The sequence below is a fragment of the Coregonus lavaretus genome (assembly GCF_964263955.1).
Source record: "Coregonus lavaretus genome assembly, chromosome: 9".
Lineage (NCBI taxonomy): Eukaryota > Metazoa > Chordata > Actinopteri > Salmoniformes > Salmonidae > Coregonus > Coregonus lavaretus.
In genome coordinates this window covers 56853380-56867333 of record NC_139996.1, presented here as the reverse complement: position 1 = coordinate 56867333, position 13954 = coordinate 56853380, and the positions used below count along the sequence as shown (strand labels likewise).

General features: G+C 44.9%; 1 protein-coding gene across 1 annotated transcript in view; it reads right to left on the bottom strand.

Moving 5' to 3' along the window:
• The window catches only part of LOC311135002 (uncharacterized protein), a 128476-nt gene that overhangs the window by 8322 nt on the left and 106200 nt on the right, over positions 1-13954 (bottom strand). The window contains exons 9-12 of the mRNA XM_084168806.1: positions 5890-6010; positions 5633-5727; positions 5383-5448; positions 5119-5218 (exon numbers count right to left, since the gene is read on the bottom strand). Of these exons, the coding sequence (XP_084024932.1) occupies positions 5119-5218; positions 5383-5448; positions 5633-5727; positions 5890-6010 (382 nt within the window). The remainder of the gene's footprint in view (positions 1-5118; positions 5219-5382; positions 5449-5632; positions 5728-5889; positions 6011-13954) is intronic.

Here is a 13954-nt window from a genome sequence, read left to right as displayed (position 1 = left end):
CAGTCAAAATCACAACTCAAGTCAGTTTTTGTCAAACGAGTTGCATACATAAAAAGACGGACCGTTTGTGAATATTTTTGTCGGACAATGCACCTCTGTTGTAATTCATCAGGCAAAGGATGACTCCCATGGAAAAAGCATCGACTCCATTTTGAAATTCTCGGACACAAAATCCCAATCCCAGTGCGCCCTTAATCTATGTCTGGGAAACTGCTCCATTATCTTTTAGGAGCAGAGTTCCTCTAGGGTTAGGGGGGTTACCTACAGTGCCTTCAGAAAGTATTCATACCCCTTTACTTATTCCACATTTTGTTGTGTTGCAGCCTGAATAAAAAATGTATTAAATAGATGTTCTTCTCTCTCACCTATCTACACAGAATAAATACCCCATAATGACAAAGAGAAAACGTGTTTTTAGAAATGTTTGCAAATGTATTGAAAATGAAATACAGAAATATCTAATTTATAAACTCAGCAAAAAAAGAAAGATCATTCGTAAAAATCAAAATAACTTCACAGATCTTCACTGTAAAGGGTAGTAACACTGTTTCCCATGTTTGTTCAATGAACCATAAACAATTAATGAACATGCACCTGTGGAACGGTCGTTAAGACACTAACAGCTTACAGACGGTAGGCAATTAAGGTCACAATTATGAAAGCTTAGGACACTAAAGATGCCTTTCTACTGACTCTGAAAAACACCAAAAGAAAGATGCCCAGAGTCCCTGCTCATCTGCGTGAATGTGCCTTAGGCATGCTGCAAGAAGGCATGAGGACTGCAGATGTGGCCAGGGCAATAAATTGCAATGTCCGTACTGTGAGACGCCTAAGACAGTGCTACAGGGAGACAGGACGGACAGCTGATCGTCCTCGCAGTGGCAGACCACGTGTAACAAAACCTGCACAGGATCGGTACATCCGAACATCACACCTGCGGGACAGGTACAGGATGGCAACAACAACTGCCCGAGTTACACCAGGAACGCATAACCCCTCCATCAGTGCTCAGACTGTCCACAATAGGCGGAGAGAGGCTGGACTGAGGGCTTGTAGGCCTGTTGTAAGGCAGGTCCTCACCAGACATCACCGGCAACAACGTCGCCTATGAGCACAAACCCACCGTCGCTGGACCAGAAAGGACTGGCAAAAAGTGCTCTTCACTGACGAGTCGCAGTTTTGTCTCACCAGGGGTGATGGTCGGATTCGTGTTTATCGTAGAAGGAATGAGCGTTACACCGAGGCCTGTACTCTGGAGCGGGATCGATTTGGAGGTGGAGGGTCCGTCATGGTCTGGGGCGGTGTGTCACAGCATCATAGGACTGAGCTTGTTGTCATTGCAGGCAATCTCAACGCTGTGCGTTACAGGGAAGACATCCTCCTCCCTCATGTGGTACACTTCCTGCAGGCTCATCCTGACATGACCCTCCAGCATGACAATGCCACCAGCCATGCTGCTCGTTCTGTGCGTGATTTCCTGCAAGACAGGAATGTCAGTGTTCTGCCATAGCCAGCGAAGAGCCCGGATCTCAATCCCATTGAGCACGTCTGGGACCTGTTGGATCGGAGGGTGAGGGCTAGGGCCATTCCCCCCAGAAATGTCTGGGAACTTGCAGGTGCCTTGGTGGAAGAGTGGGGTAACATCTCACAGCAAGAACTGGCTAATCTGGTGCAGTCCATGAGGAGGAGATGCACTGCAGTATTTAATGCAGCAATTGGATGCACCTGATGTCAATTTGGAGTGTCATAGCAAAGGGGTGTGAATACAGTTGAAGTCAGAAGTTTACATACACCTTAACCAAATACATTTAAACTCAGTTTTTTGTCTTAATCCTAGTAAAAATTCCCTGTCAGTTAGGATCACCACTTTATTTTAAGAATGTGAAATGTCAGAATAACAGTAGACATAATTATTTATTTCAGCTTTTATTTCTTTCATCACATTCCCAGTGGGTCAGAAGTTTACATACACTCAATTAATATTTGGTAGCATTGCCTTTAAATTGTTTAACTTGGGTCAAACATTTCGGGGAGCCTTCCACAAGCTTCCCACAATAAGTTGGGTGAATTTTGGCCCATTCCTCCTGACAGAGCTGGTGTAACTGAGTCAGGTTTGTAGGCCTCCTTACTCGCACACCACACGCTTTTTCAGTTCTGCCCACATATTTTCTATAGGATTGAGGTCAGGGCTTTGTGATGGCCACTCCAATACCTTGACTTTGTTGTCCTTAAGCCATTTTGCAACAACTTTGGAAGTATGATTGGGGTCATTGTCCATTTGGAACACCCATTTGCAACCAAGCTTTAACTTCCTGACTGATGTCTTGAGATGTTGCTTCAATATATCCACATAATTTTCCTTCCTCATGATGCCATCTATTTTGTGAAGTGCACCAGTCCCTCCTGCAGCAAAGCACCCCCACAGCATGATGCTGCCACCCCCGTGCTTCACGGTTGGGATGGTGTTCTTCGGCTTGCAAGCTCACCCCCTTTTCCTCCAAACATAACAATGGTCATCATGGCCAAACAGTTCTATTTTTGTTTAATCAGACCAGAGGACATTTCTCCAAAAAGTACGATCTTTGTCCACATGTGCAGTTGCAAACCGTAGTCTGGCTTTTTTATTGCGGTTTTGGAGCAGTGGCTTCTTCCTTGCTGAGCGGCCTTTGAGGTTATGTCGATATATGACTTGTTTTACTCTGGATATAGATACTTTTGTACCCGTTTCCACCAGCATCTTCACAAGGTCCTTTGCTGTTGTTCTGGGATTGATTTGCACTTTTCGCACGTTAATCTCTAGGAGACAGAACGCGTCTCCTTCCTGAGTGGTATGACGGCTGCGTGGTCCCATGGTGTTTATACTTGCGTACTATTGTTTGTACAGATGAACGCGGTACCTTCAGGCGTTTGGAAATTGCTCCCAAGGATGAACCAGACTTGTGGAGGTCTACAATTTATTTTCTGAGGTCTTGGCTGATTTCTTTTCATTCTCCCATGATGTCAAGCAAAGAGGCACTGAGTTTGAAGGTAGGCCCTGAAATACATCCAGAGGTACACCTCCAATTGAATCAAATGATGTCAATTAGCCTATCAGAAGCTTCTAAAGCCATGACATCATTTTCTGGAATTTTCCAAGCTGTTTAAAGGCACAGTCAACTTAGTGTATGTAAACTTCTGACCCACTGGAATTGTGATACAGTGAATTATAAGTGAAATAATCATCTGTAAACAATTGCTGGAAAAATGACTTGTGTCATGCACAAAGTAGATGTCCTAACCGACTTGCCAAAACGATAGTTTGTTAACAAGAAATGTGTGGAGTGGTTGAAAAACAAGTTTTAATGACTCCAACCTAAGCCTATGTAAACTTCCGACTTCAACTGTACTTATGTAAATGAGATCTTTCTGTATTTTATTTCCAATTAATTTGCAAAACATTCTAAAAACATGTTTTCACTGTCATTATGGGGTATTATGTGTAGATTGGTGAGACATTTTGAATTCAGGCTGTAACACAACAAAATGTGGAATACAGTGAATTCGGAAAGTGTTCGTTACAGCCTTATTCTGAAATTGATGAAATACAAATGTTTCCTCGTCAATCTACACACAATACCCCATAATGAGGAAGTGAAAACTGTTTTCACATTTATTAACAATAAAAAACAGAAATACCCTATTTACATAAGTATTCAGGCCCTCTCCTATGAGCCTCGAAATTGAGCTCAGGTGCATCCTCTTTCCATTGATCATCCTTGAGATGTTTCTACAACTTGATTGGAGTCCACCTGTGGTACATTCAATTGATTGGACATGATTTGGAAAGGCACACACCGGTCTATATAAGGTCCCACAGTTGACAGTGCATGTCAGAGCAAAAGGAAGCCATGAGGTCGAAGGAAATGTCCGTAGAGCTCCGAAACAGGATTGTGTCGAGGCACAGATCTGGGGAAGGGTACAAAAACATTTCTCCAGCATCGAAGGTCCCCAAGAACACAGTGGCCTCCATCATTCTTATATGGAAGAAGTTTGGAACCACCAAGACTTTTCCTAGAGCTGGCTGCCTGGCAAAACTGAGCAATCGGGGGAGAAGGGCCTTGGTCAAGGAGGTGACCAAGAACCCGATGGTCACTCTGACAGAGCTCTAGAGTTCCTCTGTGGAGATGGGAGACACCTTCTCTGCAGCACTCCACCAATCAGGCCTTTATGATAGAGTGGCCAGACAGAAGCCACTCCTCAGCAAAAGGCACATGACAGCCCGCTTGGAGTTTGTCAAAAGACACCTAAAGGATTCTCAGACCATGAGAAACAAGATTCTCTAGTCTGATGAAACCAAGATTGAACGCTTTGGCCTGAATGCCAAGCGTCACGTCTGGAGGAAACCTGGCACCATCCCTACGGTGAAGCATGGTGGTGGCAGCATCATGCTGTGGGGATGTTTTTCAGCAGCAGGGACTGGGAAAGTAGTCAGGATCGAGGGAAAGATGATTGGAGCAAAGTACAGAGAGATCCTTGATGAAAACCTGCTCCAGAGCGCTAAGGACCTCGAGCGCTAAGCACACAGCCAAGACAACGCAGGAGTGGCTTCGGGACAAGTCCCTGAATGTCCTTGAGTGGCACAGCCAGAGCCCGGACTTTAACCCGATCGAACATCTCTGGAGAGACCTGAAAATAGCTGGCAGCGACGCTCCCCATCTAACATGACAGAGCTTGAGAGGATCTGCAGAGAAGAATGGGAGAAACTACCCAAATACAGGTGTGCCAACTTTGTAGCGTCATACCCAAGAAGTACTGAGTAAAGAGTTTGAATACTTATGTAAATGTGATATGTTTTTTATTTATTTTTAATACATTTGCAAACATTTCTAAAAACCTTTATGGGGTATTGTGAGGGGGAAAAACTATTTAATCAATTTTAGAATAAGGCTGTAACGTAACAAAATGTGGAAAAAGAGAAGGGGTCTGAATACTTTACAAATGCACTGTAAGTCAAGGGGTATGAAAACTTCCTGGAGGCACTGTAGTATGAGCACCTCTGGCCAATACAAGACAAATGCCACAATTTAATATGACCTCCAGTGTGTAGGTCCTATCCTTCTCTGATGATGTCATACTCACTCTTGTGTATTTTGAGGGTGGTGTAGGCCATGGCTGTGAGTATCCTCTCTCCCTCTAGGATGTAGATGTCCCACAAGCGCAGGGTCAGGGTGAACGGAGTCTGTCGTAGAGACATACGTCAGAGGAGACATTTTGAAACTCTTGTAAAGAAACAATAAAAGATCTCTGAATACAGTATTTCGGGTCATTGGACATCAGGTGGCTAAATTACAAAATAACAGGCATGGTGTAATGCTGGGGGGGGTTCAAATGTATGTCTCTCACCCTTTCTATGAAGCACTGCAGGAACCATTTAGTGGTGTATATTCCGTTGGACATCTGCTCTCTGTCCTACAGGCAATAGAAGAGTGAAACAGAGTTATTATTTTTGTATGCTTACAGCCCTGGCTTCCCAGAGAAAAAAGGATATCTAACACACATTTTGAGAAATGCCTTTCTGAAAAGAGATGAAGTTAGTGACAAACGCTAGGGGCCCATTGGATTAAATCATCCTCCAGGGAAATGCGTTTCTCACCAGATGTTTCTTGAGCTTGGGGAGGAGCTTGGACAGGATCTGCTCGTGGTGGGCCTGGTAACGCTGCAGCTTGGGGAACCCAGGGATGAAGAACCCTAGCACACACACACAGAGAGAGCGAGGATGCATAGTTAGGAGTCATGTCAAGAATGTAAAACAAGAATGTAAACAAGGTCTATGACAGTAGGTCAGTAGCAACGTAACTAACTCATCCACCCATCCTATATCCCTCTCTCTCCCTCTCCTCCCCTGCTCACCATGCATGGCGTGTTTGTTGTTGGTGAGGAGCTGAGACAGGGCCCAGAAGGCGTCCTCCTCGTTCAGATACATGAGCAGGATGGCGGCGACCTGACTCATCCCCTGGCAGTAGCTCACCTCCTGGGGACAGGGAAATAGATCTTTATTGTCCCCAAAGGACAACACGCTTGGAAAGTGGAGACGTCATAGAACGTCAAAAAGTAACATTGCTATAGACAGCTTGCTGTTTTGGAGACAGCGTTGGATTTGCTAACAAAGAGATTTGCAATGGTAAATACCTTATTTACAGTGGTTCTTCCTTTAAAAGTTGCGTCATACCACAGCACAGCTTGCGGGATGCTGCGGAATGGTATGGCACGTTGGAGTGCATGACGTCATAGTATTTTACTGTCAGCCATTGTTGCCATTAATGCTAGTTCGACCACCAGAGGGCATCTTTGAGAAGCTAAGTTATTGAAATGACATGGAGCTGTAGACCTAAGAGTCCTGTTTACTGTAGCTGTTTTAGCGTAACTTACTTATTGGCATAACGGTCTACTTCAATATACAGTATATCAATCAATCATTCATTTGTGCATGTCATCACACAGAATACAAGTCATCCATGTCTTTAAATACAGTCAAGCATTTTAGTTGATATACTGGGGGCGGCAGGTAGCTTAGTGGTTAAGAGCGTTGTGCCAGTAACCGAAAGGTCGCTGGGTTCTAATCCCCGAGCCGACTAGGTGAAAAATCTGTCGATGTGCCCTTGAGCAAGGCACTTAACCCTAATTGCTCCTGTAAGTCGCTCTGGATAAGAGCGTCTGCTAAATGACTAAAAATGTTTAATGTAGTTATAAAATGAAATAACAAAGGGAGCCTTGAATAATTAAACAATGAATAAACCGCATTATGTTGCTAAAGCGATTGAATTCACTAATGCATTTGACTGTTTTTAATATTGGCTGTACTATAGACTTTAAAACCTTTTTTTGTTAGAACAGACTATATGGGATTGATTACAATTTATTTGTGAATTATTATTGTATATGTGTTGTGCTGTTCATACTGTTAGAAATGTTGCTTAATTAAATTGATTAATATTATGGCGTTTCTATTCCAAGAAAAACGAAAATGCCTTTTACAGTAGCCTACGTAGGCCTCAGGGTTTCGGTTAGGAAAATATGACGCTGTACAACGGGACTGGTCGGTAGTAGGCCTAGGCTACTAAGCGACTGCTAATGAAGAGTACAATAATCCTATCATTTCCACAGCCTAATTGTAGGCTAACCAATATCCAAACGGAGATTCAGCGAAAAGAAAAATCGGATTGATTTATTAAGACCAGTCCCCATGCTTGTCTCAAAGCAGTGCGAAACCGTGCTGAAATAGTTGACCACACACGGGTAGGCTATTGCTTCAAATCCTATTATAACAATTGGATGACTTTGGGTGTTTCAGTAAGCAACAATTTGTTGCCTTTTTATTTTATTATTTTATTTCACCTTTATTTAACCAGATAAGCCAGTTGAGAACAAGTTCTCACTTACAACTGCGACCTGGCCAAGATAAAGCAAAGCAGTGCGATAAAAACAACAACACAGAGTTACACATGGCATAAACAAAACATACAGTCAATAACACAATAGAACATCTATATACAGTGTGTGCAAATGTAGTAAGTTATGGAGGTAAGGCAATAAATAGGCCATAGCGCAAAATAATTACAATTTAGTATTAACACTGCAGTGATAGATGTGCAGAAGATGATGTGCAAATAGAGATACTGGGGTGCAAATGAGCAAAATAAATAACAATATGGGGATGAGGTAGTTGGGTGGGCTAATTACAGATGGCTGTGTACAGGTGCAGTGATCGGTAAGCTGCTCTGACAACTGATGCTTAAAGTTAGTGAGGGAGATAAGAGTCTCCAGCTTCAGAGATTTGTGCAGTTCGTTCCAGTCATTAGCAGCAGAGGAATGGTGGCCAAAGGAGGTGTTGGCTTTGGGGATGACCAGTGAGATATACATGCTGGACCGCATACTACGGGTGGGTGTTGCTATGGTGACCAATGAGCTAAGATAAGGCGGGGATTTGCCTAGCAGAGATTTATAGATGACCTGGAGCCAGTGGGTTTGGCGACGAATATGTAGTGAGGGCCAGCCAATGAGAGCGTACAGGTCACTATGGTGGGTAGTAAATGGGGCTTTGGTGACAAAACTGATGGCACTGTGCTAGACTACATCCAATTTGCTGAGTAGAGTGTTGGAAGCTATTTTGTAAATGACATCGCCGAAGTCAAGGATCGGTAGGATAGTCAGTTTTACGAGGGCATGTTTGGCAGCATGAGTGAAGGAGGCTTTGTTGCGAAATATGAAGCAGATTCTAAAATTAACTTTGGATTAGAGATGCTTAATGTGAGTCTGGAAGGAGAGTTTACGGTTTGTAGTTGTCCACATATTCTAAGTCAGACCTGCCGAGAGTAGTGATTCTAGTCGGGCGGGCGGGTGCAAGCAGCGTTCGATTGAAGAGCACGCATTTAGTTTTACTAGCGTTTAAGAGCAGTTGGAGGCCACGGAAGGAGTGTTGTATGGCATTGAAGCTCTTTTGGAGGTTTGTTAACACAGTGTAAAATGAAGGGCCAGATGTATACAAAATGCTGTCGTCTGCGTAGAGGTGGATCTGAGTCATCAGCAGCAAGAGCGACATCATTGATAGATGCTGTTCTTCTACTAATCTCACTGCAACTCCCCTCCAAGTCTCCGACCACTACTTTGTATCCTTTTCTCTCTCGCTCTCCTCCAACACTACTCACTCTGCCCCTACTCAGATGGTAAAGTGCCGTCGCAACCTTCGCGCTCTCTCTCCTGCTACTCTCTCCTCTTCCATCTGAACATCTCTTCCCTCTGCTAAATCCTTCTCCCTCCGATCTCCTGATTCTGCCTCCTCAACCCTCCTCTCCTCCCTTTCTGCATATTTTGCCTTTCTATGTCCCCTATCCTCCTGGCCGGCTGGCTCGGTCCTCCCCTCCTGCTCCGTGGCTTGACGACTCATTGCGAGCTCACAGAACAGGGCTCCGGGCAGCCGAGCGGAAATGGAGGAAAACTAGACTCCCTGCAGACCTGTCATCTTTTCTCCCTCATCTCTACATTTTCTTCCTCTGTTTCTGCTGCTAAAGCCACTTTCTACCACTCTAAATTTCAAGCCTCTGCCTCTAACCCTAGGAAGCTCTTTGCCACCTTCTCCTCCTTGCTGAATCCTACTCCTCCTCCCTCTCTGTGGATGACTTCGTCAACCATTTTGAAAAGAAGGTTGACGACATCCGATCCTCATTTATTAAGTCAAATGACACCGCTGGTCCTGCTCACACTGCCCTACCCTATGCTTTGACTTCTTTCTCCCCTCTCTCTCCAGATGAAATCTTGCGACTTGTGACGGCCGGCCGGCCGCCCAACAACCTGCCCGCTTGACCCTATCCCCTCCTCTCTTCTCCAGACCATTTCCGGAGACCTTCTCCCTTACCTCACCTTGCTCATCAACTCATCCTTGACCGCTGGCTATGTCCCTTCCGTCTTCAAGAGAGCGAGAGTTGCACCCCTTCTCAAAAAACCTACACTCGATCCCTCCGATGTCAACAACTACAGACCAGTATCCCTTCTTTATTTTCTCTCCAAAACATTTGAGCGTGCCGTCTCCTGCTATCTCTCTCAGAATGACCTTCTTGATCCAAACCAGTCAGGTTTCAAGACTGGTCATTCAACTGAGACTGCTCTTCTCTGTGTCACGGAGGCTCTCCGCACTGCTAAAACTAACTCTCTCTCCTCTGCGCTTATCCTTCTAGACCTATCTGCTGCCTTTGATACTGTGAACCATCAGATCCTCCACTCCACCCTCTCCGAGTTGGGCATCTCAGGCGCTGCTCACTCTTGGATTGCGTCCTACCAGACAGGTCGCTCATACCAGGTGGCGTGGCGAGAATCTGTCTCCGCACCACGTGCTCTCACCACTGGTGTCCGCCAGGGCTCAGTTCTAGGCCCTCTCCTATTCTCTCTATACACCAAGTCACTTGGCTCGGTCATATCCTCACATGGTCTCTCCTATCATTGCTACGCAGACGACACACAATTAATTTTCTCCTTTCCCCCTGATAACCAGGTGGCGAATCGCATCTCTGCATGTCTGGCAGACATATCAGTGTGGATGTCGGATCACCATCTCAAACTGAACCTCGGCAAGACGGAGCTGCTCTTCCTCCCGGGGAAGGACTGCCCGCTCCATGATCTCGCCATCACGGTTGACAACTCCATTGTGTCCCCCTCCCAGAGTGCAAAGAACCTTGGCGTGACCCTGGACAACACCCTGTCGTTCTCCGCTAACATCAAAGCGGTGACCCGATCCTGCAGGTTCATGCTCTACAACATTCACAGAGTACGACCCTACCTTACACAGAAAGCAGCAGAGGTCCTAATCCAGGCACTTGTCATCTCCCGTCTGGATTACTGCAACTTGCTGTTGGCTGGGCTCCCTGCCTGTGCCATTAAACCCCTACAATTTATCCACTTGTCATCTCCCGTCTGGATTACTGCAATTTGCTGTTGGCTGGGCTCCCTGCCTGTGCCATTAAACCACTACAACTTATCCAGAATGCTGCAGCCCGTCTGGTGTTCAACCTTCCCAAGTTCTCTCATGTCATCCCGCTCCTCCGCACACTCCACTGGCTTCCAGTTGAGGCTCACATCTACTACAAGACTATGGTGCTTGCCTACGGAGCTGTGAGGGGAACGGCACCTCCTTACCTTCAGGCTCTGATCAGACCCTACACCCAAACGAGGGCACTACGTTCATCCACCTCTGGCCTGCTAGCCCCCGTACCGTACCTCTACGGAAGCACAGTTCCCGCTCAGCCCAGTTAAAGCTATTCGCTGCTCTGGCACCCCAATGGTGGAACAAGCTCCCCCACGACGCCAGGACAGCGGAGTCACTGACCACCTTCCGGAGACACTTGAAACCCTACCTCTTTAAGGAACACCTGGAATAGTATAACAGTAATCCTTCTACCCCCCATAATAATTAAAAAAAAAAAAGGAGTGGTTGTCCCACTGGCTATCATAAGTTGAATGCACCAATTTGTAAGTCGTTCTGGATAAGAGCGTCTGCTAAATGACTTAAATGTAAATGTAAATATACACAGAGAATAGAGTCGGCCCGAGAATTGAACCCTGTGGCACCCCCATAGAGACTGCCAGAGGTCCAGACAACAGGACCTCCGATTTGACACATTGAACTCTATCTGAGAAGTAGTTGGTGAACCAGGCGAGGCAGTCATTTGAGAAACCAAGGCTATTTAGTCTGCCAATAAGAATGCGGTGATTGACAGAGTCGAAAGCCTTGGCCAGGTCGATGAAGACGGCTGCACAGTACTGTCTTTTATCGATGGCTGAGGTGCACCCATTACCAGCGGATATAAGTATTTTAGGCACATCATGTGAATTAGGCCTCATGTAAAATCTTGGTCAAAAGCGCAAGAGATACTGTTGCATGACAAACAGGTGCTGTTAGATTACAATATATTTTATCTGCCAGTTTGGAACAGTGTAAACAATACTAAATAAAGTATAAGTAATACAGGGGGTCTGTTCTAAAGAAAAAAAACATTGTAAAGCCTTTAATACAGCATAGCAAAGTTTAAAAACAGCTGAAATTGCTTTATCCGACAATCTGCAGTTGCACAATGCTTGGTGATCACAGAATCAGTAGGATATTAAACAAACACTCAAGTAGGCAACAGACGCAGGAACAGCATAGGGCTGAGTGACACTCATTCCTGGCTTTCGTTCAAAATAAGTTGTATTATAATGCAGGATTAAAGACATTCTTTCTGATTGTCTTTAGCATGCAGTCTCTCCTCTCGCTACAGCCAATTTCTTTTGAATTATTATGTGGATTATAATAAATTAATATATTTGGTCTGTGATATTGAGTTAGTACTTAAGCATTGACTACATTGAAAGTTTGCCATTTTTTTGGCCATTAGGCTACACTTTACAATAGGACTTAACTCTGACTGACTGAAGCATCTATCGGTAGTCTAAACTGTGGCACAAATTGAGGGATTCGTGGGTGGGTGGTCCCAGAGTTAAGAAAGAACTTGGGTTAATACAATGGCACAATTACAATTGACATGTGGACTGACGATTTACAAAATGTGATACTTGTGCCTTACAACTCATTACATAAACGAAGAGTGGATGTTATCTGCCGTTTTGAGTGCAGCTCTTTCTGTTTTTAGAGAGACTCTTGGACTGAAACATTCACACCTCCACTAATTTACGAAAAGATAGTCAATTTGTGCCACAGTTTAGACTACAGATAGATCAGCGTTCTAACTCCCCCTTGTGATAGTGTGGTGCAATGACAGAAGGACGCAATTTACAACAATCTGCCACCATCCAACATCCTATTTCCATTGATCATCCTTGAGATGTTTCTACAACTTGGAGTCGAGGCACAGATCTGAAGAAGGGTACCAAAACATTTCTGCAGCATTGAAGGTCCCCAAGAACACAGTGGCCTCCATCATTATTGAATGGAATAAGTTTGGAACCACCAAGACTCTTCCTAGAGCTGGCCGCCCCGCCCAACTGAGCAATCAGGGGAGAAGGGCCTTGGTCAGGGAGGTGACCAAGAACCTGATGGTCACTCTGACAGAGCTCCAGAGTTCCTCTGTGGAGATGGGAGAACCTTCCAGAAGGACAACCATCTCTGCAGCACTCCACCAGTCAGGCCTTTATGGTAGAGTGGCCAGACGGAAGCCACTCCTCAGTAAAACGCACATGACAGCCCGCTTGGAGTTTCCAATAGACACCTAAAGGTCTCAGATCATGAGAAACATGATTTTCTGGTCTGATGAAACCAAGATTGAACTCTTTGGCCTGAATACCAAGCGTCACGTCTGGAGGAAATCTGGCACCATCCCTACGGTGAAGCAAGGTGGTGGCAGCATCATGCTGTGGGGATGTTTTTCAGCGGCAGGGCCTGGGAGACTAGTCTGGAATGAGGAAAAGATGAACGGAGCAAAGTACAGATAGATCCTTGATGAAAACCTGCTCCAAAGCGCTCATGACCTCAGACTGGTGCGAAGGTTCACCTTCCACCAGGACAAAGCACACAGCCAAGAAAACGTAGGAGTGGCTATGGGAGAAGTCTCTGAATGTCCTTGAGTGGCCCAGCCAGAGCCCGGACTTGATCCCGATCGAACATCTCTGGAGACCATGAAAATAGTTGTGCAGCGACGCTCCCCATCCAACCTGACAGAGCTTAAGAGGATCTTCAGAGAAGAATGGGAGAAACTCCCGAAATACAGGTGTGCAAAGCTTGTAGCGTCATACCCAAGAAGACTCAAGGCTGTAATCACTGCCAAAGGTGCTTCAACAAAGTACTGAGTAAAGGGTCTGAATACTTATGTAAATGTGATATTTCAGTTGTTTATTTGTAAAAAAAATTGCTAAAACTCTTAAAAACCTGTTTTTGCTTTGTCATTATGGGGTATTGTGTTTAGATTGATAAGGGAAAAAAACTATTTAATACATTTTAGAATAAGGCTGTAACGTAACAAAATGTGGAAAAAGGGGTCTGAATACTTTCCGAATGCACTGCCTATCAATTTTGAGATTTTTTGGTATTTTGTTGGTATTTAAAAAAAGTACTTTTCTTTAATGGAAAATTATATTTTCTTTAGTTTATCATACATGGAGTGTACAAAACATTAGGTACACCTTCCTAATATTGAGTTGCACCCCCTTTTGCCCTTAAAACAGCCTCAATTCGTCGGGGCATCGACTCTACAAGGTGTCGAAGCGTTCCACAGGGATGCTGGCCCATGTTGACGCCAATGCTTCCCACAGTTGTGTCAAGTTGGTTGGATGTCTTTTGGGTGGTGGACCATTCTTGATACACACGGGAAACTGTTCAGCGTGAAAAACCCAGCAGTGTTGCAGTTCTTGACACTCAAACTGGTGTGCCTGGCACCTACTGCCATACCTCGTTTAAAGCCACTTAAATATTTTGTCTTGCCCATTCTGAATG